Source organism: Mustelus asterias, chromosome 23, assembly GCF_964213995.1.
Source record: "Mustelus asterias chromosome 23, sMusAst1.hap1.1, whole genome shotgun sequence".
Classification (NCBI taxonomy): Eukaryota; Metazoa; Chordata; class Chondrichthyes; order Carcharhiniformes; family Triakidae; genus Mustelus; species Mustelus asterias.
In genome coordinates, this window is record NC_135823.1 from 60,720,305 (window position 1) to 60,746,517 (window position 26,213).

General features: G+C 46.8%; 2 protein-coding genes across 2 annotated transcripts in view; both read right to left on the reverse strand.

The window, feature by feature from the left end:
- Positions 1-4,823, reverse strand: part of LOC144510449 (structure-specific endonuclease subunit EME2-like) — a 48,874-nt gene extending 44,051 nt beyond the window's left edge. Inside the window, exons 1-2 of the mRNA XM_078239892.1 lie at positions 4,424-4,823; positions 382-530 (exon numbers count right to left, since the gene is read on the reverse strand). Of these exons, the coding sequence (XP_078096018.1) occupies positions 382-530; positions 4,424-4,823 (549 nt within the window). The remainder of the gene's footprint in view (positions 1-381; positions 531-4,423) is intronic.
- An 8,690-nt stretch (positions 4,824-13,513) lies between these two features.
- Positions 13,514-26,213, reverse strand: part of LOC144510450 (alpha-N-acetylgalactosaminidase-like) — a 43,789-nt gene continuing 31,089 nt past the window's right edge. The window contains exons 7-11 of the mRNA XM_078239893.1: positions 23,338-23,429; positions 18,698-18,859; positions 17,418-17,615; positions 16,736-16,905; positions 13,514-13,610 (exon numbers count right to left, since the gene is read on the reverse strand). Coding sequence (XP_078096019.1) covers positions 13,514-13,610; positions 16,736-16,905; positions 17,418-17,615; positions 18,698-18,859; positions 23,338-23,429 — 719 coding nt within the window. The remainder of the gene's footprint in view (positions 13,611-16,735; positions 16,906-17,417; positions 17,616-18,697; positions 18,860-23,337; positions 23,430-26,213) is intronic.

Here is a 26,213-nt window from a genome sequence, read left to right on the forward strand (position 1 = left end):
ACATTCTCTCTTCCACCTTCTTCCTTTGGGAAAAAGATGCAAAAATCTGAGGTCACGTACTAACCGACTCAAGAACAGCTTCTTCCCTGCTGCCATCAGACATTTGAATGGACCTACCTCGTATTAAGTTGATCTTTCTCTACACCCTAGCTATGACTGTAACACTACATTCTGCACTCTCTCGTTTCCTTCTCTATGAACGGTATGCTCTGTCTGTAGAGAGCACAAGAAATAATACTTTTCACTGTATGTTAATACATGTGACAATAATAAATCAAATCAAATCAAATCAAATCAAAAGTGACAGCCTCGGAGCCCTTGGGAGTTGAGACACATTTCTGAAAGAGAGGTGTTGAAGGGTCAGGCACGCTCTGGACTCACCTCTTCAGACAAGTCAGCGAGCATGACTTCAGGAAATTCTCTTCTCCAAGTGATGGTGGAAGGGACTGACTGAGGTTCAATACTGTATTCTGATCCCAGCGAATTCAGAACATCAAGCAGGATGTATCCACCTGTATCTTCCAGGATAGCTGTGGGGAGGGGGGAGAGAGTAAGACAAAACCAGCTGGCATTTATAAGCAAACATGTTGGAATGTCAGGCAAACTCACTTGTACTTTCACAAAGGTCTCACTTATGAAGAACAAGCGCAACCTTTAACTTATATCCAGCATGTTTATCTTTTTCCTCTCTCTCTATTTCCCACATCCATTGATCGTGTACTAATGTAGGGATGATATCCCTCCAGTTAGCTGAGCCTTGGGAGAGGAACATAGGAATAAGGAGCAGAAGTCAGCAAATTCAGCCCTTCGAGCCTCTCCGCCATTCAATCAGATCATGGCTGATCTCTCCCTGGTCTCAAACCCACTTCCCCACCTGTTCCCCATATCCCCTTATCCTTGTTTTCATTTGAAATATATCTATTTCCTTCTTGAAATCATTTAATGATTCAGACTCCATCGCGCTATGGGGCAACGAATTCCACAAATTCACCACCCTCTTCGAGAAGTAGTTCCTCCTCATCTCAGTTTTAAACCTACTGCCTCTCAACCTATATCTATGACCTCTTGTTCGAGATTGCCCCATAAGAGGAAGCATTTGATCTACATTTCCTTTATCAATCCCTTTTAAAATTTTATATACTTCAATCAGAGCCTTCTAAACTCCAGCGCGTACAGGCCCAGACTGTTTAACCTCTCCTCAGATGTCAACCCTTTCATTCCCGGAATCAATCCGGTGAACCTCCTCTGAAGTGTCTCCAATGCCACCACATCCTTCCTCAGATAAGGAGACCTGTCCTGCTCCCTCCATGCCGACACTATGGTTAGGAAAGCCCATCAATGCCTCTACTTTCTCAGAAGTGGTCCATTTTGGCAGGTCAAATGGGATGAAGGAGTACAATATTAAGGGAAAGACTCTTAGTACTGTAGAGGATCAGAAGGACCTTGGGGTCCGGGTCCATAGGACTCTAAAATCGGCCCCGCAGGTGGAGGAGGTGGTTAAGAAGGCGTATGGTGTGCTGGCCTTTATCAATCGAGGGATTGAGTTTAGGAGTCCGGGGATGATGATGCAGCTATATAAGACCCTCGTCAGACCCCACTTGGAGTACTGTGCTCAGTTCTGGTCGCCTCATTACAGGAAGGATGTGGAAATGATTGAAAGGGTACAGAGGAGATTTACAAGGATGTTGCCTGGATTGAGTGGCATGCCTTATGAGGATAGGCCGAGGGAGCTCGGTCTTTTCTCCTTGGAGAGATGTAGGATGAGAGGAGACCTAATAGAGGTATATAAGATGTTGAGAGGCATAGATCGGGTGGACTCTCAGAGGCTTTTTCCCAGGGTGGAAATGGCTGCTACGAGAGGACACAGGTTTAAGGTGCTGGGGGGTAGGTACAGGGGAAATGTTAGGGGGAAGTTTTTCACACAGAGGGTGGTGGGCGAGTGGAATCGGCTGCCGTCAGTGGTGGTGGAGGCAAACTCAATCGGGACTTTTAAGAGACTCCTGGATGAGTACATGGGACTTAATAGGATGGAGGGTTATAGGTAGGCCTAGAAGGTAGGGATATGTTCGGCACAACTTGTGGGGCCGAAAGGCCTGTTTGTGCTGTAGTTTTTCTATGTTTCTATGTTGCGAAGACTACGGAAATTTGGCATGTCAGCTACAACTCTCATCAACTGATGCACCATAGAAAGCATTCTTTCTGGTTGTATCACAGCTTGGTATGGTAACTGCTCTGCCCAAGACCACAAGAAACTACAAAGGGTCATAAATGAAGCTCGGTCCATCACGCAAACCAATCTCCCATCCACTGACTCTGTCTACACTTCCCGCTGCCTCAGAAAAGCAGCCAGCATAATCATGGACCCCACACACCCCGGACATTCTCTCTTCCACTTTCTTCCGTGGGGAAAAAGATACAAAAGTCTGAGATCACGTACCAACCGACTCAAGAACAGCTTCTTCCCTGCTGCCATCAGACTTTTGAATGGACCTACCTTGCACTAAGTTGAACTTTCTCTACATTCTGGCTATGACTGTAACACTACATTCTGCACTCTCTCCTTTCCTTCCCTAAGTACGGTATGCTTTGTCTGTATAGCGCGCAAGAAACAATACTTTTCACTGCATACTAATACATGTGACAATAATAAATCAAATCAAATCAAAATCAAATCAAAACTGTACACAATACTCCAGATGTGGTCTCACCAACACTCTAGAGGCATACAAGATGATCAGAGGATTAGTCAGGGTGGATAGTGAGAGCCTTTTTCCTCAGATGGTGATGGCTAGCACAAGGGGACATAGCTTTAAATTGAGGGGTGAGAGATATAGGACAGATGTTAGAGGTAGGTTCTTTAGTCAGAGAGTAGTAAGGGTGTGGAATGCCCTGCCTGCAGCAGTAGTGGACTCATCAACATTAAGAGCATTCAAATGGTTATTGGATAAACATATGGATGATATTGGAATAGTGTAGATTAGAGGGGCTTTAGATTGGTTCCACTGGTCGGCACAACATCGAGGGCCGAAGGGCCTGTACTGCGCTGTAATGTTCTATGTTCTATGTTCTATACAATTGCAACAACACTTTTATACTCCAATTCCTTTGCAATAAATGCCAACATCCCATTTGCCTTTTTTATTACATGCTGCACCTGCGTACCCACTTTCTGCGATTCATGAACACTGACACCCAGATCCCTCTGCCCAGACACATTTTGAATAATTTTGAGAGGATGCTGATTACAACTTCAATCGGGGAGGGGGGTTGGGGAGGACACAGATTACAATTAAAAGTAAGACATTGCGGCTGCTGGAAATCTGAAATATAATGAAACAAATGCCGGATTGGATCAGGTCTGGCAGCATGTGTAGGGAGAGAAACAAGAGTTAACGTTTCGAGTCTGAACGATCCATCTAACTGTGTTTCTGCTGCTGAGTCTATCCAACATTTTCTGTCCTCCTTTATTAAGGGGCAAGTGACACATGCTGAAACACGCCTGTATCATGCTAATCCATCCAACCTGCACATCTTGGGACATTAAGGGGAGAATTTAGCATGGCCAATCCACCTAACCTGCTCATCTTTGGACTGTAGGAGGAATGATGTGGAGATGCCGGCGTTGGACTGGGGTAAACACAGTAAGAGTTTTAACAACACCAGGTTAAAGTCCAACAGGTTTATTTGGTAGCAAATACACAATACACATTTCTTTAACCTGTGCCGAATGCTCCCTCCACTCACATTGTCTGTATCTTTAAGACTTGATTCGCATTCTAATCAGAATTCTGTAACTTGATTTTGTGTCTCTGTGTGCCTTGTTTGGGAGCAGATATCCACTCCATCTGACGAAGGAGCAGGGCTCCGAAAGCTAATGGCATTTGCTACCAAATAAACCTATTGGACTTTAACCTAGTGTTGTTAAAACTCTCACTGTGGGAGGAAACCAGAGCACCCGGAGAAAACCCACAGACGGATAGAACGGACTAACTCCACACAGACGGTGACCCGAGGCCGGGAGTCAAACCCGGGTCCCTGGTGGGGTGGGCAGTGCTAACCATTGTGCCACCTTGCTGCCCACTAAGCAGCCCCCCGCTGATGTCTCCTGGCAGTGCTGCGAGAGGGAGAATCGCCCCCCCCCCCCCCCCAATACTTTGCAGTGTACGTGGGACAATAACAAATCAAATCAGAATTGATATTGCACAGTAGAATGTAAGAAAAGAAACCCGGGCACATTGCAAGAACACAATCTGATGAAGGGTCATCCAGACTCGAAACATTGGCTCTATTCTCTCTCCACAGATGCTGTCAGTCCTGCTGAGATTTTGCAGCGTTCTCTGTTTCAGATTCCAGTCTCTCTGTAAAGGTGGAATGATGATGGGCACAATGCCTTCAGGTTGGAGAGGGGCTGCTGTAGCCTCACCTGGATCCACACACACTCGCATATATTTCAGACACTCCTCGGGACGGATGTATTTGACAGCAGCGTCGGCTGCCCTGCGGTTGTGTTTCTCCAGCATCTCGCTCTCCCTGGCAGCCTCCCTCTCCCGCTGCAGGATCTCCGAACCCCACTTGGCCGCCCGCACCTCCTCGGGGCTGGGGCCGCGGCTGCGGCCGGGCACGGTCCCCGGGTAAGCGGGCGGAGGGGCTCCGCTCCGGCCGCAGCTGCCCGCGCCCGATGTCCCCTCCCCGGGGCTGGTGTCCGGGGCCGGCTGCGGGGCTGCGACCGGACCGCCGGCGCCGGGGTACAGCTCCCACTCGGTCAGCGGCCTCTGCACCGCGGCCAGGGGCCCCCAGCAGAAGGAGGCGAACCCCGGGTACATGATCCGCCTCTTGTCTCTGCCTCCCTGTGTGTGTCTGGACCCGAACCCCCCTCCCTCTCTCTCCCCGCCCCCCCCCCCCCCCCCCGCCAGCGCAACCCGGCAGCCTGGCCACACACAGCTCCAGCCCAAGAAAAGATGCTGCAAAAAAATATAAATAAAATAAAAACAGCCCAACCAGACCTCTCCCTGGTCAAATCCCCCCTCCCAAAAGCAGCCCAGCAGCAAACTGGCCCATTGCTCCCGTTGTTGTGTCTGTCCCTCTGCTGCTGTCAAATTCACACACAATGCAATGCCCAGACATTCCCCCCCCCCCCCCCCCAGACAGCCCCCTCCCCCCCCCCAGACAGCCCCCTCCCCCCCAGACAGCCCCCTCCCCCCCCAGACAGCCCCCTCCTCCCCCAGACAGCCCCCTCTCCCCATCCAGACAGCCCCCCCCCAGACAACCCCCTCCCTCCCACCAGACAGCCCCCTCCCCCACCAAGACAGCCCCCTCCCCCCCAGACAACCCCCCTCACTCCCACAGACAGCCCCCTCCCTCCCCCAGACAGCCCCCTCCCTCCCCCAGACAGCCCCCTCCATCCCCCAGACAGCCCGCTCCCCCCAGACAACCCCCTCCCCCCCAGACAGCCCCCTGCCCCCCCCCAGACTCCCAGTCATCCCCCTCCTCCCCAGACACACAGACAGCCTCCTCACCTCCCCCCAGACACACAGACATCTCCCTCCCCCCCCCAGACACACAGACAGCCCCTCTCCCCAGACACACAGACATCTCCCTCCCCTCCAGACACACAGACATTCCCCCTCCTCCCCTAGACACACAGACAGCCTCCTCTCCCCCCCCCCAGACACACAGACAGCCCTCTCATCCCGACACACAGACATTCCCCTCCTCCCCCAGACACAATAGATAGCCCCTCCCCCAAGACACACAGACAGCCTCCTCCTCCCTCAGACACAGACAGCCCCCTCCCCCCAGATACAGAGACATCCCCCTTCTCCCCCAGACACACAGACAGCACCCTCCCCCCAGACACACAGACAGCCCCTTCCCCTCCAGACGCACAGACATTCTCCTGCCCCCCGAGACACACAGACAACCCCCTCCCCCTCAAACAGATAGACATCTCCCTGCCCCCTGACACACAGACAGCTGTCTCCCCCCGACACACAGACATTCCCCTCCTCCCCCAGATACATAGACAGTCCCCTCCCCCAAGACACACAGACAACCCCTTCCACCCAGAAACACAGACAATCCCCCTCCCCCAGACACACATCTCCCCCTGCCCCCAGAGACACATCTCCCCCTGCCCCCGAAACCCCGACAGCTCCCTCCCCCCAGACAGACATCCCGCTGCTCCCCCAGACACACAGACAGCCCCTCCCCCCCAGACACACAGACAGCCACTCCCCACCCCCAGACACACAGACATTCCCCTCCTCCCCCAGACACACAGACAGCCCCCTCCCTCCAGACACACAGAGATACCTAGACACACAGGAATTCCCCCTCCTAACAGACACAAAGGGAGTCTCCCCATCCCGAAACGTCTACAAAACCACCAGATATCCGAGCAAGTTCACACCCAATGATCATCCAAACTAGCCCCCCTCAATCCCCCCGTCCCCGCCCCGGCCCGACACTCCCTTCACTGGAGAGTGAGTAACCCCCCCACTTCCAGAATCGATGTTAACCCTCTCCCAGAATCGCTGTTAACCCTCTCTCCCCCAGAATCGATGTTAACGCTCTCCCAGAATCAATGTTAACCCTCTCTCTCCTAGAATCGATGTTAACGCTCTCTCTCCCAGAATCGATGTTAACCCTCTCTCTCCCAGAATCAATGTTAACCCTCTCTCTCCTAGAATCGATGTTAACGCTCTCTCTCCCAGAATCGATGTTAACCCTCTCTCTCCCAGAATCAATGTTAACCCTCTCTCTCCTAGAATCGATGTTAACGCTCTCTCTCCCAGAATCGATGTTAACCCTCTCCCAGAATCGATGTTAACCCTCTCTCTCTCTCTCGAATAATTGTTAACCCTCTCTCTCCCAGAATCGATGTTAACCCTCTCTCTCTCTCTCGAATCGATGTTAACCCTCTCTCTCCCGGAATCGATGTTAATTCCCTCTCCCCACCAGAATCGATGTTAACCCTCTCTCTCCCAGAATCGATGTTAACCCTCTCTCTCCCAGAATCAATGTTAAACCTCTCTCTCCCAGAATCAATGTTAAAACCCCCTCCCCCAGAATTGATGTTAACCCCCTCTCCCCCGAATCGATGTTAACCCTCTCTCCCCCAGAATCGATGTTAACCCTCTCTCTCCTAGAATCGATGTTAACCCTCTCCCAGAATCAATGTTAACCCTCTCTCCCCCAGAATCGATGTTAACCCTCTCTCTCTCTCGAGAATCGATGTTAACCCTCTCTCCCAGAATCGATGTTAAACCTCTCTCTCTCCCAGAATCGATGTTAAACCTCTCTCTCCCCCAGAATCGATGTTAACCCTCTCTCTCTCAGAATCGCTGTTAACCCTCTCTCTCCCAGAATCGATGTTAACCCTCTCTCTCTCTCGAGAATCGATGTTAACCCTCTCTCCCAGAATCGATTTTAACCCTCTCTCTCCCAGAATCGATGTTAACCCTCTCTCTCCCAGAATCGATGTTAACCCTTTCTCTCCCAGAATCGATGTTAACCCTCTCTCTCTATCGAGAATCGATGTTAACCCTCTCTCTCCCAGAATCGATGTTAATTCCCTCTCCCCACCAGAATCGATGTTAACCCTCTCTCTCCCAGAATCAATGTTAACCCTCTCTCTCCCAGAATCGATGTTAACCCCCTCTCCCCCAGAATCGATGTTAACCCTCTCTCTCCCAGAATCGATGTTAACCCTCTCTCTCCCAGAATCAATGTTAACATCCCCTCCCCCAGAATCGATGTTAACCCCCTCTCCCCCAGAATCGATGTTAACCCTCTCTCTCCTAGAATCGATGTTAACCCTCTCCCAGAATCGATGTTAACCCTCTCTCCCCCAGAATCAAAGTTAACCCTCTCTCCCCCAGAATCGATGTTAACCCTCTCTCTCCCAGAATCGATGTTAACCCTCTCCCAGAATCGATGTTAACCCCCTCTCCCCCAGAATCGATGTTAACCCTCTCTCTCCCAGAATCGATGTTAACCCTCTCTCCCCCAGAATCGATGTTAACCCCCTCTCCCCCAGAATCGATATTAACCCTCTCTCTCCCAGAATCGATGTTAACCCTCTCTCCCCCAGAATCGATGTTAACCCTCTCTCTCCCAGAATCAATGTTAAACCTCTCTCTCCCAGAATCAATGTTAAAACCCCCTCCCCCAGAATTGATGTTAACCCCCTCTCCCCCGAATCGATGTTAACCCTCTCTCCCCCAGAATCGATGTTAACCCTCTCTCTCCTAGAATCGATGTTAACCCTCTCCCAGAATCAATGTTAACCCTCTCTCCCCCAGAATCGATGTTAACCCTCTCTCTCTCCCAGAATCGATGTTAAACCTCTCTCTCCCCCAGAATCGATGTTAACCCTCTCTCTCTCAGAATCGCTGTTAACCCTCTCTCTCCCAGAATCGATGTTAACCCTCTCTCTCTCTCGAGAATCGATGTTAACCCTCTCTCCCAGAATCGATTTTAACCCTCTCTCTCCCAGAATCGATGTTAACCCTCTCTCTCCCAGAATCGATGTTAACCCTTTCTCTCCCAGAATCGATGTTAACCCTCTCTCTCTATCGAGAATCGATGTTAACCCTCTCTCTCCCAGAATCGATGTTAATTCCCTCTCCCCACCAGAATCGATGTTAACCCTCTCTCTCCCAGAATCAATGTTAACCCTCTCTCTCCCAGAATCGATGTTAACCCCCTCTCCCCCAGAATCGATGTTAACCCTCTCTCTCCCAGAATCGATGTTAACCCTCTCTCTCCCAGAATCGATGTTAACATCCCCTCCCCCAGAATCGATGTTAACCCCCTCTCCCCCAGAATCGATGTTAACCCTCTCTCTCCTAGAATCGATGTTAACCCTCTCCCAGAATCGATGTTAACCCTCTCTCCCCCAGAATCAAAGTTAACCCTCTCTCCCCCAGAATCGATGTTAACCCTCTCTCTCCCAGAATTGATGTTAACCCTCTCTCTCCCAGAATCGATGTTAACCCCCTCTCCCCCAGAATCGATGTTAACCCTCTCTCTCCCAGAATCGATGTTAACCCTCTCTCCCCCAGAATCGATGTTAACCCCCTCTCCCCCAGAATCAATGTTAACCCTCTCTCTCCCAGAATCGATGTTAACCCTCTCTCCCCCAGAATCGATGTTAACCCTCTCTCTCCCAGAATCGATGTTAACCCTCTCTCTCCCAGAATCGATGTTAACCCTCTCTCCCCCAGAATCGATGTTAACCCTCTCTCTCCCAGAATCGATGTTAACCCCCTCTCCCCCAGAATCGATGTTAACCCTCTCTCTCCCAGAATCGATGTTAACCCTCTCTCTCCCAGAATCAATGTTAACACCCCCTCCCCCAGAATCGATGTTAACCCCCTCTCCCCCAGAATCGATGTTAACCCTCTCTCCCCCAGAATCGATGTTAACCCTCTCTCTCCTAGAATCGATGTTAACCCTCTCCCAGAATCGATGTTAACCCTCTCTCCCCAGAATCGAAGTTAACCCTCTCTCTCCTAGAATCGATGTTAACCCTCTCTCCCCCAGAATCGAAGTTAACCCTCTCTCTCCTAGAATCGATGTTAACCCTCTCTCTCCCAGAATCGATGTTAACCCTCTCTCTCCCAGAATCAATGTTCTGGCCCGAAGGACCTGTTCCTGTGCTGTATTTTTCTTTTTTCTTTTTCTTTGTTTAGTTCTCTGTCAGGGATGTGCAATCTTGCCACATCACATGAACGCCAGTGTCCGACAGATGTCGGTTTTGGGGCAGCACAGTGGCACAGTGGTTAGCAGTGCTGCCTCACAACGCCAGGGACCTGGGTTCAATTTCAACCTTGGGTAACTGTCTGTGCGGTGTCTGCATATTCTGCCTGTCACTGCATGGGTTTCCTTCGGGTGCTCCAGTTTCTTCCCGTAGTCCGAAAGACGTGCTGGTTAGGTGGATTGGCCATGCTAAATTGTTCCTTAGTGTCAGGGGGACTAGCAGGGTAAATATGTGGGGTTGCGGGGATAGGGCCTGGGTGGGATTGTTGGCGGTGCAGACTCGATGGGCCGAGTGGCCTCTTTCTGCACTGTATGAATTCTATGATTCTTTGAGCAAAGAGAGGCAGGGATGCCTGTGAACGGTGATGGAATTCCAGCGTCTGGGACTTTGACAGCTGAAGGTTCAGCCACAGCTGGTGGAGCGATGAAAAATCTGGAATGTTTCATCAGGCAGAATTAGCCGAGTGCAGAGATCTCAAGAAGCTGTAAGGCTGGTGGAGATCACGGAGATAAGAGCATAAAAAGTATGAGCAGAAGTAGGCCATTCAGCCCATCGAGTTCACTCTGCCATTCACCATCCTCGGAAAGAAGAAATTCCTCCTCATATCTGGGTGCAACCTTTCAGCTCTTCACGCCGGTGGGATATTCCGGTCCCACCAACGCTGCATCCCTGCCCTAGATTTCCCAGTGGTGTGGGGCAGATTCAATGGAAAATCCCATTGATAGCAACGGGAGCAGAAGATCCCACTGCCAGCCAAAGCCAGGCCACCTCCCGCTGCCAAGACAAATGCCACAGGGTGGCCAGAGAATCCTAGCGCTGATCTTAAATGGACGACCCCTTACTTTGAGATCCTGCCGTCTGGTCCTCGACTCTCCCACAAGGGGAAACAACCTCTCAGCATTTACCCTGTCAAACGTCCTGAGAATCCTGAGACATTGGAGGGATTTGAAAAATAAAATGGGAATTTTAAAATCAAGGCTCTGATTAATGAGGGACCAATGTAATTCAGCAATCATAAAAATCACTGCTATTACTGTCACAACGCAACAAAAATGTTCACTCATTATTCTCTTATTTCCAGTAATGATTTGCATTTTTTAGATTTAAATTTATTTTAAAAAATGTTTCCTCCCCTCCTCTTCTAGAGACTTGTTGAGATACAGTTCCACTGAGATCAGCAGTGGTGTCAATTAAAGAGGGAATCATTACTTCAGAAAATTATTACAGATAATATTGCAATACTTCTTCAGTTTCATATCATAGAAACATCCAGACTACAGTGGAACAACTTTCTGCTGCTTATTTGATTTGATTTGATTTATTATTATGTTATATTATTATGTTAAAATATGTGGAGGGACAGGTAGTGTTGAGGTAGTAGGGAGGCTGCAGAATGACTTGGACAGGTGAGGAGAGTGGGCAAAGAAGTGGCAGATGGAATACAGTGTGGGAAAGTGTGAGGTTACGCACTTTGATAGGAAGAATAGAAGTGTAGACTGTTTTCTAAATAGGGAAAGGCTTCGGAAATCTAAAGCACAAAGGGATTTGGGACTCCTAGTTCAGGACTCTCTTAAGGTTAACATGCAGGCTCAGTTGGCAGTTAGGAAGGCAAATTCAATGTTAGCATTCATTTCTCGAGGGCTAGAATACAAGAGCAGGGATGTGCTGCTAAGGCTGTATAAGGCGCTGGTTGGACCCCATTTCTAATATTGTGAGCAGTTTTGGGCCCCATATCTAAGGAAGGATGTACTGGCCTTGGAGGGGGTCCAGAGGAGATTCACAAGAATGATCCCAGGAATGAAGGGTTTGTCATGTGAGGAGTGGTTGAGGAGGCTGGGTCTGTACCTGATGGAGTTTAGAAGGATGAGGGTGATCTAATTGAAACTTACAGAATATTAAAAGGCCTGGATAGAGTGGACATGGAGAGGATGTTTCCACTAGTGGGAGAGACTAGAACTCGAGGGCACAACCTCAGAGTGAAGAGACGCTGCTTTAAAACTGAGATGAGGAGGAATTTCTTCAGCCAGAGGGTGGTGAATCTGTGGAACTCTTTGCCACAGAGGGCTGTGGAGGCCAGGTCATTGAGTGTCTTTAAGACAGCGATAGATAGGTTCTTGATCAATAAGGAGATCAAGGGTTACTGGGAGAAGACAGGAGAATGGGGATGAGAATCTTATCAGCCATGATTGAATGGTGGAGCAGTAGACTCGATGGGCCGAATAGCCTACTCCTGCTTCTATATCTTATGGTTTTATTATTGTCACATGTATTAATATACAGTGAAAAGTATTGTTTCTTGCATGCTATACAAACAAAGCATACTGTTCATAGAGTAGGAAATGTAGTGTTACAGTTATAGTTAGCGTGTAGAGAAAGATCAACTTAATGCGAGGTAGGTCCATTTAAAAGTCTGATGGCAGCAGGGAAGAAGCTGTTCTTGAGTCGGTTGGTACGTGACCTCAGACTTTTGTATCTTTTTTCCCCACGGAAGAAAGTGGAAGCGAGAATGTCCGGGGTGTGTGGGGTCCTTGGTTATGCTGGCTGCTTTGCCAAGGCAGCGGGAAGTGTAGACAGAGTCAATGGATGGGGGGCTGGTTTGCGTGATGGACTAGGCTTCATTCACGACTCTTTTTTAACATTATAAATTCCCGAATATGTGTGTATGATTGTTTGGAAGATATTTTAGATTATGATTCAAGGGCTGTCACCAGTAAAATATTTTCCATCTTTTAAAAAAAAATTGAAATACTGTAATGTAGAGACAAGGCCCACCATGTCGGACAGCACCAAGTTTGCAAAGAGTAATGGAGAAAGTGTGTTAACCAATAGGTTTGTAGACTATGTGCTTAATCTTAACCATACGTAACTGTATTGAAGCACCACAGAGTCAACATAACCTATGTACCATAGTTTGAAAAGACTTGCCCTCTCTGTAATGAAAATATTGAAACGTGTATATGTCATAGAATCCCAACAGTGCAGAAGGAGGCCATTTGGCCCATCGAGCCCACACTAACAACAATCCCACCCAGGCCCTATCCCCACAAGCCCACATATTTAACCTACTAATCCCCCATGACACTAAAGGGCAATTTAGCATGGCCAATCCACCTAACCCACACATCTTTGGACAGTGGGAGGAAACCGGAACAGCCAGAGGAAACCCATTCAGACACAGGGAGAACGTGCAAACGTCCACACAAGCAGTCACCTGAGGCCAGAATCGAGCCCGGGTCCCTGGTGCTGTGAGGCAGCAGTGCTAACAACTATGCCACCGTGCCTCATTATGGAATTGAAGCTCATCGGACTGCACCCCGACCTCTAGAGAAGATGTGAATATCTTTGCACTTTACTGTTGTAATAATTTGAAATGCTTTTGCGATGTTTCTTGCAGAGATTTTATGAAGAAAGTATATTTTTGCAAAACAAGTTATAATATCACTGCAATTAGCACTAGTGAACAGAGGGACTTGATAGACAAGACAAGGGTTCAGGAGTGGAAATTGACTAAACACTTCTCATTTAAAGTTACAAAAACAGAAAATGCTGGAAAATCTCAACAGGTCTGACAGCATCTGTGGAGAGAGAATAGAGTCCATGTTTTGACTCTCGATGACCCTCCGTCAGAGCAGACTCGAAACGTTGGCTCTATTCTCTCCCCACAGATGCTGCCAGACCTGCTGAGATTTTCCAGCATTTTCTGTTTTTGTTTCAGATTCCAGCATCCGCAGTATTTTGCTTTTAACTCATTTAAAGTTCACTTGTTGCCAGCCCAGTTAAATCCCACAGGTGAAAATAGTCTTCAATGTATCGCATCTCCCACTGCAGTGAAGGGACCTCAGAGTTCCTACAAAGGGAGCACACATTGCTCATTGCATTAGATTGCTGGCTTGCCATCGATCCTCAAACTGTACAGCATTGTTAAAACTTACTTCAATCTGAATAAAGACTGACAATTTGATAAAGCTGACAGAATGTATTATCTCCAATAAAAGCTCACAACAGCTGCTTTGGCATGGTATCAACACCATATCCTTACCACACCAGGTTAAAGTCCAACAGGTTTATTTGGAATCATGAGCTTTTGGAGCACTGCTCCTTCATCAGGTGAATGGAGAGGTCGGTTTCACAAACACGGCATATATATAGGCAAAGACACAATTGCAAGATAATGGTTGGAATGGTTGGAATCTTGCAATTGTGTCTTTGTCTATATACGCCGTGTTTATGAAACCTACCTCTCCACTCACCTGAGGAAGGAGCAGCTCTCCGAAAGCTCGTGATTCCAAATAAACCTGTTGGACTTTAACCTGATGTTGTGAGACTTCTTACTGTGCCCACCCCAGTCCAACGCCGGCAACTCCACATCATGTTGTACAATGGAAGCTCAGGATTCATTTAGAAAATATGGCTAATACTCAAGAACATTTGTTGCATGCTCACTAACAGTGGGAAGGAGCTGGTGTTGTGGTATTGTCGCTGGACAAGTAATCCAGGAGACCCAGGGTAATGCTCTGGGGAGTTGGGTTCGAATCCCACAACGGCAGATGGTGAAATTTGAATTCAATAAAAATCTAGAGTTAAAAGTCTAATGATGACCGTGAATCGATTGTCGAAAAAACCGATTTGGTTCACTAATGTCCTTTAGTGAAGGAAATCTGCCATCTTTACCTGGTCTGGCCTACATGTGACTCCAGTGCCACAGCAATGTGGTTGACTCTTAAATGCTGACACCCACATCCCATGAAGGAATAAAAAAGACAGTAAGTAATTTTTCAAAATTGATAACTAACTTTTTAAAATTCATTCAAGGGATGTGCATCTTGGAATAGACCAGCATTTGTTGCCCATTCCCAACTAGCCTTAAGAAGGTGGCAGTGATCCACCTTCGTAGGCTGTGATAGTCTCTTTGCTTTGAGGTACACTTACAGTGCAGTTAGGAAGGGAGTTCCATGATTTTTCACCCCCGTTAATTCAGAACAATGATTCCTCTGTGTATTTTGGGCATTTGATCTTGGAGATTAAAGTTTGGAGAGAAACGGATGACAAAAAATGTTTAGGTATTTTTAGGCATTTGGAACAGATCGATTTTAACACGATAATATCGCGTGACATCCAAGTCAAATTTGGATCAACTTTGAAAATGTTTATCTTTCATAGCTTGGCTTTACAAGAGACTTGTACATATACATGATTCCATTCAGCATAACCTACATGTAATGAGCAAAGTTATGTATTCTCGCCATCTGGCAACTAAAATAGCATCGGCATGTTCCTTTATCGGTCACTCATAATAAATGAGTAGAACGCGAATAAAACAAATAGAATATTAAACGTGAAAAAAGTGACTTAAAACTAACATTCGCAAGTACAGTCAAAGTTAAAGAAGCATTACAATTATTGTTAAGAATTTCAAGTTAAAATATTGCCCATGTTTCTGTTCTAACACAATTTCGGAACGAATTGTCACCAATCCTTTCTTTAGATAATCATAGTGAATATAATAGGATATTTGACTCTGTGTTACTTTTGCCATCAGTTTCATGTTTTCATTAACTGAAGGGCAGCCTGATGTGGCAAAGGCGAAAGTAAACTAAGTCTATCTTTCTAAAGCACCTCCTTTCGTCTATCAAATGTTGAGGTCAGAAATGGAAGTGGAGTCTTCAAAAACGGCTCTTCCGGTAAAATATCAATGAAATAGTATCTGGTTTCAACAGAGCCTTCTCCAGTTACTGATTTTGGGAAATTAGATTCAACAGAACAAATACGGTAAGCATGGACCTTTCTGTCTAGGCTTACTGGATGTTTGGTGGGCATTTGGCCCAACCTAACCTATCAAGCTAAATTTATTAGCCGCCTAGTGGGCACATAAACCTATTCCATTTTCCAGAACTTCATTTTTCTTTCAGTTGTAAGTGGATGCACTTTCACAACACTCGCTGCCACTTCATCCCTCCAAATGGATGCTTTGTTCATTCAGAATTCACTCTATTTCTTCACTCTGAGGGTGGCGAATCTTTGGCATCCTCTATCACAAAGGGCTGCGGAGGCCCAGTCATTGAGAAATTGATGGATTCCTGGATGCTAATGACATCAAGGTTTCTGGGGGTAGTGGGGAAAAGTGGTGTAAGAGGTAGATGATCGCCCAGGAACTGTTTGTATGGCGGAGCCAGCTCAAAGGGCTGAATGGCCTCCTCCGACATTCCTATGTTTGTGCGATAGAATGTCGGAAAACAAGAAAGCTTGGCACTCGAGAATCATGTTGCATCATAAGTCCAAAATGTACAGATGTGCTAAATAGTGGAGTATTCTAAATATTGAATTATTACCTTACATGAAGAAAGATTGAACAGTTTAGGCCGATACTCTCTGGAATTTAGAAGAATGAGGGGATATCAAATTGAGGTATACAAGATGATAAAAGGTATGGATAAAGTAGATGTGGCGCGGATGCTTCCTCTTGTGGGACATTCTAGGAGAGGCCATAGTCTTAGGATAAGGGGTAGCAAATTTAAAACAGAGTTGAGGAGAAACTACTTCTCCCAAAGCGTTGTGAATCTGTGAAATTCGCTACCCCAAAGTGCAGTGGATGCTGGGACAGTGAGTAAATTTAAGGAGGAGATTTTTAATTGGTAATGGGTTGAAGGGTTATGGGGAGAAGGCAGGAAAATGGGGATGAGGAGCATATCAGCCATGATCGAATGGCAGAGCAGACACGATGGGCCGAATGGCCTAATTCTGCTCCTATATCTTATGAACTTATGAATTTGTGAACATTATAGCACTAACATATCACATATTTAAGAGTTTCATTGAACTACACAACAAATGCTTTCCTTCAGATTTATAACAGACATATAAATATATTAACATCAAAAAAACTTGCACTTTGGTCGGACAAAAAAAAGGGCAACTCCTGTTGGATTGACTTGAAAACTGTGCGTCTCATTTGAAATAAGAGACCCAACGAGCCTCATTCCAAACACATCGTAGATGTCATAACCAAGAGAGCAGTCCACAATAAAGAGAGCAGGCAGGCTCAGTTTGAAGGTCCGAACATTGCCATCAGTGGCTGTGCAGAGATAGGCTATGGCAAACTGTCCATCAGTCAGGGTCCGCTTCCAGATTTGGAAATCGTGGTCCTACAAACAAGAGTAAAGGGCAGAGATCAACCTTCACCTTAATAGCGTATACAGGGGCTAAATCAAGGAAATAAAAACAGGCGACCCCACTTTTGCAAATTGCAAAGGTTGTCAGAAAGTATTTGCCTTCAGAAAGTACTTATGGCCGGCACACTAAGGGGAAATTTACTACGGGCAATCCACCTAACCTCCACAACTTCAGTACTGCGGGAGGAAACTGGAGGAAACCCACACAGACACGCGGAGGATGTGCAAACTCCACACAAACAGTGACCCAAGGCTGGAATCGAACCCAGGTACCTGGCGCTGTGAGGCAGCAGTGCTAAAGCATTGTGCCACCGTGCCGCCCATGATATGAGAATCTCTTAAACCACTGGAACAAAGATACTGAGAAATGACAGGTAACCATTTATAGGAGGTGGCTCAAAACAAGAGTATCTTTAATTTTCATTTCCCCGCCACCTTTTCTCACTTGTACTCAATATGTGTGCTAAAACATAACCATGGGATACCTTCTCAATCCTTTCGCCTTGCAGCCCTAGATGGTCTTGGTCTATGTGAATAAGCAACTTGTTCTGAAGAAGAGTCTTGGCTTCGTCAGAGATTGTACGAAGATCGTTGGACATGAAGAAAGGAGCTGCTAGCATTGCCCAGAGAGCTAACTGTGATTTGGACTGGTCATGATTCAGGCCAAAGTCACCAACGATTAGCTGCAAACAATAACATAGCGAAAGGCCATTTAGAGACTTTGAAATTCCAGACACTAAATCTTTTTTTTTTGAATTCGCATGGAAATACATTTTTCTTCTCTAAGCATGGGAAGTTTGCATTAATAATCTTATCATAATAATTTGGTTTTGACCATATTGTGTATGCCCCCGTGGACTAAGGGACATAAAGAATCACAAGATCGGCTTGAATACTTCAAACCAAAAGGGAAAATGCTGGAAAATCTCAGCATCTCCAGCTTTGACAAAGGGTCGTCTGGACTCGAAACGTCAGCTCTTTTCTCTCCTTACAGATGCTGCCAGACCTGCTGAGATTTTCCAGCATTTTCTCTTTTGGTTTCAGATTCCAGCATCCGCAGTAATTTGCTTTTATCCAGTGAATACTTCAGAACTGGGAGCTGTTCTTTGAATGTATGCACTCATTCATACATCCCTCCACTGCCAACATCCTGGAGGTTACCATCACTGGATTCCCTCCCCCCCACCGCCAACATCTGGGGGTTACCATCACTGGATTCCCTCACCCCCTCAATATCTTGGGTGTTACCATCACTAATTCCCTCCCACTCCCCCCCCCCCCCCCCTCAACATCCTGGAGGTTACCATCACTGAATTCTCTTCCCCCCCCCCCCTCAACATCCAAGGGGTTACCATCACTGAATTCTGTCCCCCCTCCCCCTGCCAACATCCTGTGGGTTACTATCACTGAATTCCCTCCCCCCCCCCCGCCAAAATCGTGGGAGTTACCATCACTGAATTCCCCCTCCTATCAACATCCTAGGGGTCAGAGTCAGGTCTAAGACTGTCCAACAGGGTCTCACACTGTGCAGAACTAATAGTCCAGGGGTCACCTGACCTCTACTCTAAAAGGGGCAGGCCGCACTCCAGACCCAACATGCTATGTACATGCAACATAAAGCTCGCATCCCCAAACTCTCTCCAGTTTCCCACTTGCCCAATACTGCGCTACGATTTCTCTTCTTCTGTACAATGAGAGGAGAGGAGTGAGTGTTTTTTATAGTTGACCAAAGTTCGAATTGTTGCAGAATAAGCATAAATTGTACCATATCTGGATCGTTCCAGTGTCCTGGGCCTGCAGCCGGCTGTAACACCTTCTGGTTGTCTCCGAACCAATTTATAATTGTTAGCACCGTACTCCAGGAATCATCAATATCTTCATAATTTCTCCAAAGGTTACAAAATTCCCCAACTAATGTGTAATTCACCTAAAGGAATGTAGAGGAGAATTTTATTTTCACACAATGGTGGGTAGCAAAGCAAAGGAATTCAATATAGAAAGTTATTTAGAAACTCTGCAGTGCAGAAGAGGCCATTCGGCCCATCGAGTCTGCACCGACAACAATGCCCCCAAGGCCTTATCCCCGTAACCCCACATATTTACCCCATTAATCCTTTTAACCCATGCATCCTGGGACACTGACGGGCAATTTACCATGGCCAATCTACCTAACCTGCACATCTTTGGACTGTGGGTGGAAACCGAAGCACCCGGAGGAAACCCACGCAGACACGGGGAGAATGTGCAAACTCCACACAGACAGTAACCCAAGCCAGAATCGAACCCGGGTCCCTGGAGCTATGAGGCAGCAGTGCTAACCACTGTGCCACCATGCCGCCCTACTTGCCTTCTAATAATAATGTAATTTATATTGTGCCTTTAATGCGGTAAAACACACCAACTGAGGGCATGTACCAATAGCCTCTTCCCTGCTTCCATCAGACTTTTGAATGGACCGACCACGCATTAAGTTGATCTTCCTCTACACCCTAGCTATGACTGTAACACTACATTCTGCACTCTCTCCTTTCCTTCTCTAAGTGCGGTGTTGTGAAGTTAGTGTTTATAAAATTATAAAACAAGTGTAAAAATGCTGGGAGCAGAAAGCATTGCACTGTCTGTCTAAAAAAAGGTTATTTTCTTGCTGTGCTTAGAGAGTAAAAAGAGAAGCAGGTATGCAGTACACAGAGAGCACAGAGTGAAACATTTTATTGCTAAGCTAGGCAGTAATTGCTGCCAGGATGACAGGTTGCTTTTGAATTTTAACCAATCAATTTCAAATCGGCATTTAAATAGCAGCAGCCTATCAGATTTGAATTTGATGTTTTGATAACCTGTAAACTAAACCTATTGTGGTGGTTTTGATATGTCATCAGGGGAATAAAAGCCACAACTCCCAGCTGCAAGCTGCCAGATAACAACTGCCTCTGCCAGCTATAGTGTCTTCGACAGTTCACAGCTTGACAGAGAAACTCAGACAGCAACTGTCCCTAACAGTGTAACAGCCACATTTATGTCTTAAAAGAAACCTCATTTCAATCGTAAAGGTACCAACAGAAGACAGAAGAAAATCAGCAAAGAAGACAAAGGGTCTTGGAAGACAACTAAACCTGATTGCATTTTGAATGTGACTAAATATTCTAATTTTTTTGTTAATAAGTGGGAATTGTATTTATCTAAACAGCATTCCATTAGAATAGTGTTTTATTTGGTTTGTTAATAGTTTAGTTAACCTGTTCACTGTTAGTTAGATCAATAAAGTGTTACTTGTTGCTTTTATAGAGAGAGCTTCAGGTAGTTATTTTGATTTAATCACTAAAAGTTGCTGAAGAGCAGATGGTACTATTTCTCACACACTCTTTAACAGATTATGAAGGGAGGTACTTCTCTTTGAGTGGCTGAATGTTAGTTCTCAGAGAGGTGATCAACTTCCCCTTCGTAACAATGGTATGCTTTGTCTGTACAACGTGCAAAAAACAATACTTTTCACTGTATCCCAATACACGTGACAATAATAAATCAAATCAAATCAAATCAAAAACTTACTTCAAAGGAACAAGAGAGAGGGAGTGAGGCAAAAATGTTTTGGGCGGGAGATCTAAAGCTTAAGACTTCAGAGGCAGTTGAAGGTATAAGTCAAGTTTATTTATTAGTGTCACAAGTAGGCTTACGTTAACACTGCAGTGAAGTTATTGTGAAAATCCCCTATTTGCCACACTCCAGCACCTGTTCAGGTACATTGAGGGAGAATTTAGCATGGCCAATGCACCTAACCAGCATGTCTTTCAGACTGTGGGAGGAAACTGGAGCACCCGGAGGAAACCCACACAGACATGGGGAGAATGCGCAAACTCCGCACAGACAGTAACCCAAGTTGGGAATTGAACCACGACTCTGGCGCTGTGAGGCGGCAGTGCTAACCACTGTGCCACCGTGCTGCTCCTATGGTCATCAACAAGAAGATCAGAGATGGGCAAAAAGTTTGAATTAGGACTGATCAGAGATCACGAAAGGTTGTAAAGCCAGAGAGGATGAAAAGATTCGGAAGGGGGAAGACCATGAAAGGATCTGAAAGCAAAGATGAGAATCTTAAAATCAAGGCATTGGTGGACCTGGAGCCAGTGTAGGTCGGCAAGCAGAGGGGGAATGGTTGAATGGGATTTGGTGCAAATTAGAATTAGCAGAGTTTTGGATGAATGAAAGTGATATTTAGTTTCAGTTTTCGATCTTGAAGTCAGGTAGTTAGTTTAACCCTGAAATTATTGTGTATTAACACTGCTCGTCTTCACATTTATAGAAGATGCAGTACCTAATCAAATGTCCCATGGTACTTAATGAGGAAAATCTGGGACTAAGCAATAGGTAGAAGATAAGAGATGATTTGAGGGGAGGGGGGATCCGGAAATAGAATTTGCTGATCAGCCATGATCAAAATGAATAGTGGAGCAGGCTCGAAGGGCTGAATGGCCTACTCCTGCTTCTAGTTTCTGTGACTGATGCCTCAATCAAGGAGAAGCATTTTAAAGAATGGGAGGGAGATAGCGAAATGAAGAAGCTGAATTGTTAAGTTAAGATACTGACGATTAAGGTTGTGAATAGTGCTGAGTGACTGGAGCTTTTTTAAACAGTTGGCTCAAACCAGACTTATCGTGCAGAGGCCCAAGTGGTTTGGCTTTAGCATTGCTCAAATGTCAGAACTATCACTTTTATATCTATTCATCATGTACTAGATCCTCGGAGGCAGAAGTCCCGTCACCAAAATCCCTGTATTTACAAGTGTGACAGCAGCATACAGAGCGCTATCAGTTAGCCGTCTACACTCGGTGTTCCAGAGGAACTGACACTCCTGGTTAAATACAAAGCAAGAGGCTCCCTGACTGGCCCATCAATTTGGCCCTTAATCAGGGAGTTCATATTCTAACAGGCCCACCTCAATTACCTGCCATTACACATCAGAATCCGCTTATTAACATGAGAATGTGGAAGTGATAGATCATCAAAAGAAGATGCACTTTCTCAGTATTTTTGTAATTATTCCTGTTATTTTTAAAAAGGTTTCCTTGCGAGCATGAAAAATAATCAATAGAATCTTCCATAAATCTGAACACCTCTGCTGTATTAATAATATGTAAATTCTATCGCTAGCACACAGAGGTGAAGGGCATTATTAATGTTTTTTCCTGCATACATAAACAGGGCACAGAGCTTACTCCAAGTTAGTCATTAACAGCCCCAGGTAGTGGGTGGTCGAGAGCATCTTCTGACCAGACTGTCTGCCCCTCTACCACAGCTACATTCGAGGCCAGGTAACTTTGGAGAGGGAGCATGTGGTGCACACCGACACACTTCAGGCCTTCCCCGACTAGTGGGCACTGCTGGGACAGGACTGCAGCATTTCCCCCGGGAATGAATTTTTAATTATAGAATCACAGAATAGATCATAGAATTCCTACAGCGCAGAAGGAGGCCATTCAGCCCATCAACTCTGCACCAACTCTCCAAAGAGCACCCCTCCACCCTTTTGGTTTGATTTATTTTGTTGCGTGTGTTGGGATACAGTGACAATTATTGTTTCTTGCATGAGTGGCCAGAGTGCAGGAGTGGGTAGGGCCCCTTTGGTAGTGCCAGCCTGGCACTCTGGCACTGCCAACCGGGCTTCATGGCACTGCCGGTCTTGTACCCTGGCAGCGCCCACCAATCACTAGGCAGTGCCAAGAAGTGGGGTCTAAGGGGAGGGGCAAGGCCTAAGGGGAGGGGCAGTGCCTGAAGTGGAGGCAGCGCATGGGGGCTGCGCATTCTGCATTGGGGATCACCGGGCAGCGATCGGCTGGAGGGGCGGGGGTGAACATGGTCGGCAATCGACCGGGATGGGGGGAGGGACCTCAGGGTTGGTGATTGTCTGGGATGGGGGGTGGACGTGATCGAGGGCGGTGATCATGGGGGGGTGTGTGAAGGGGGTGCGATATCCAGGGGGGAATAGGGGAGTGGCACTCTCCCAGTACACTGCATGTTCTTGACAAAACACTGGGCGATCAGGGTAAATGCGCAATTGCACACTCTAGCAGTCAGCAGCCGGCCTTCCGGCGCGAATAGACTTCCTACTGGCAAGAATCACACTTTGCCTCATTTTCTTTCTAAGTGTCATAAATTTTGATTTCTTTTCTCTCGCCAATAAAACGGGTCTGAAACTCTCCGGTTTTCACGCTCCTTCGGCACTTGGAATTTTTGTGTTTTGATTTTGTCATCAGTAACCTATTTATGCTGCATCAAGGTGTTGCCAATCTACTGGCAAAGTGGATCATTAACACTGAACCATGTCAGTACAATGTCACACTCACACAGCCATAAATACAGAATAAATTCTTAACGTTGTTAAAATGGAAACGAAAGGCTCCTTTCTCCCACCTTGGGTGGTAGACCTTCATAAGCTGGCCAGCTGCAAGAATACATGATTGGCCTTCCTGTGGCGTTGAGAGCATGGCTCATCTTTGGATAGCCTAGGGAACAGAACACTGAACTTAGAAAAGTAATCAATATGCTGACAGGTTTCAGGTAAGGAACATTCAATGGCATAATATAGTAGAATCCCTACAGTGCAGAAAGAGGCCATTTGGTTCAGCGAATCTGAACCAAATCTCTGAAAGAACATCTTACCCACCCTATCACCGTAACCCCACACATTTGACATTGCCAATCCACCTAACCCACACATCTTTGGACACTAAGGGGCAATTTAGCACGGATAATAGAATCATAGAATCCCTACAATGCAGAGGAGGCCATTCAGCCCATCAAGTCTGCACCAACCACAATCCCACCCAGGTCCTATTCCCGCAATCCCACATATTTACCCTGCTGATTCTTCTGACACTAAGGGGCAATTTAACATGGCCAATCAACCTAATCCACACATCCTTGGAGTGTGGGAGGAAACCGGAGCACCCGGAGGAAACCCACACAGACACAGGGAGAATGTGCAATCTCCGTATCGACAGTCACCCAAGGCCGGAATTGAACCTGGGTCCCTGGCGCTGTGAGGCAGCGGTGCTAACCACTGTGCCACCGCGCCGTCCTGATGTAAGCAGTTAAAAGAATTTTACAATAATACTCCCGCTTTGTAGGGGGCAACTCTACTTAAGTCTTCATCGGATAGTCTGGCAGGAGTATTTGCCTTGGGTGAAGAGGAAAATGTGCTGGGGTGTAAACTAGGTGCCAGTTTGGTACTGCTTATTTTGCACTTCCACTGAGGATCAGTGTCTTTAGGCCTGAATAAAACCAGATTCTCCCTTTGATTGGAATTTATGGGTATGAGGTGAATGTGAGGCTGGAAGCATCCACCTGAGCTTCATTTTTTCTTCTCCTGGAAACTAAATTCACTTTAGTTTACTTTCTTAATAGATTTCCCAAGCCAGGGGAAGCACAGGAAAGTCCTCCTCTCTGCCATAAAGGTTTGTGGCCAGAACTTAGTTCAAACTTGCCGCCAAAAGATGAAGCTTCCAACTGATGAAATGTTTTATTAAGTAAGTGTCACTAAGTCATCATTATAATCTGAGGGCAAACAAGCTAGAAGTTTGGCAGGGACATCATGGTGGGTTATACCCAGAATGTAAAGGGTGGGGTTGGGCGAGGAGTTAAAATGCAAGATCAAACAATGACCCAACCCAGCTCCAAGCCACCTGCAGACAGGAAAATGGAGGTGAGACCACAATCAGATCAGCCAAGTATTAGTGGAACCATAGAAAATCTACAGTGCGGAAAGAGGCTATTCGGCCCATCGAGTCTGCACAGACAACATTCCCACCCAGGCACTAGCCCCTGTAACCCCACATATTTGCCCCGCTAATCCCTCTAACCTACTCATCCTGGGACACCAAGGGGCATTTTGCATGGCCAATGCACCTAACCCACACATCTTTGGACTGTGGGAGGAAACCGGAGCACCCGGAGGAAACCCACGCGGAGAACGTGCAAGCTCCACCCAAGCCAGGAATTGAACCCAGGTCCCCGGAGCTGTGACGCAGCAGTGTTAACTATTGTGCCACTGTGCCACCCCAGTGGTTGAGGCAGACACGTTAGCAACAGTTAAGACTTATCTGGACAGACAAATGAACAGACAGATATTAGAGGGATACAGGTGGTTGGTCTACATAGGACAACATGATCAGCGCAGGCTTGGAGGGCCAAAGGGCCTGTTCCTGTGCTGTACTGTCCTTTATCCTTTGTTCTTTCAATTTCCCTGGAGGTGAGTGGGGGCAGTTAACCCAGGATCCACATTGGTCATTGAAAATGGCGGCACGGTAGCACAGTGGTTAGCACTGCTGCTTCACAGCTCCAGGGTCCCGGGTTCGATTCCCGGCTCGGGTCACTGTCTGTGTGGAGTTTGCACATTCTCCTCGTGTCTGCGTGGGTTTCCTCCGGGTGCTCCGGTTTCCTCCCACAGTCCAAAGATGTGCGGGTTAGGTTGATTGGCCAGGTTAAAAATTGCCCCTTAGTGTCCTGGGATGCGTAGATTAGCGGGATTAGTGGGTAAATATGTGGGGGTAGGGCCTGGGTGGGATTGTGGTCGGTGCAGACTTGATGGGCCGAATGGCCTCCTTCTGCACTGTAGGGTTTCTAAAAATTCTTAAGGAGGTTCCGTTTTAATGAGGTTTCTTTGGTCTTGGAAAAAACCCAGTAGGTAAAAAAACATGGAGAAGTGCTGGATGTAGCACAGCTTGTGGGTCAGGAGAAGCTGGAATATTTCCCCTCGGTCTAACAAGCTAAACCTCGATGTCCAACAAACACCACGATCTGTTTGACCTCCCACTACCTTCACGGAAGTGGGAATTGGTCCACATCGCTACGCGAATTACCTTTTCTGACCTCTGAATCGCTGGGGAGATTCTCTATTACACTGGATCGCTGGGGAGATTCTCTATTACACTGGATCGCTGGGGAGATTCTCTATTACACTGGTTTTCAGAATGGTGGGAAAACTTCAAAAAGAAAGGAATTCAAATGTTAGGCGGTGGCCAAGTGGTATTACCGATGGACTATTAATCCAGAAATTCGGCTCATGTTCTGGGGACCCGGGGTTCGAATCCCGCCACGGCAGATGGTGAAATTTGAATTCAATAAAAAAAAATCTGGAATTAAGAACCTACTGGTGACCGTGAAACCATTGTCGATTGTTGGAAAAACCCATCTGGTTCACTAATGTCCTTCAGGGAAGGAAATCTGCCATCTTTACCTGGCCTGGCCTACATGTGACTCCAGAGCCCACAGCAATGTGGTTGACTCTC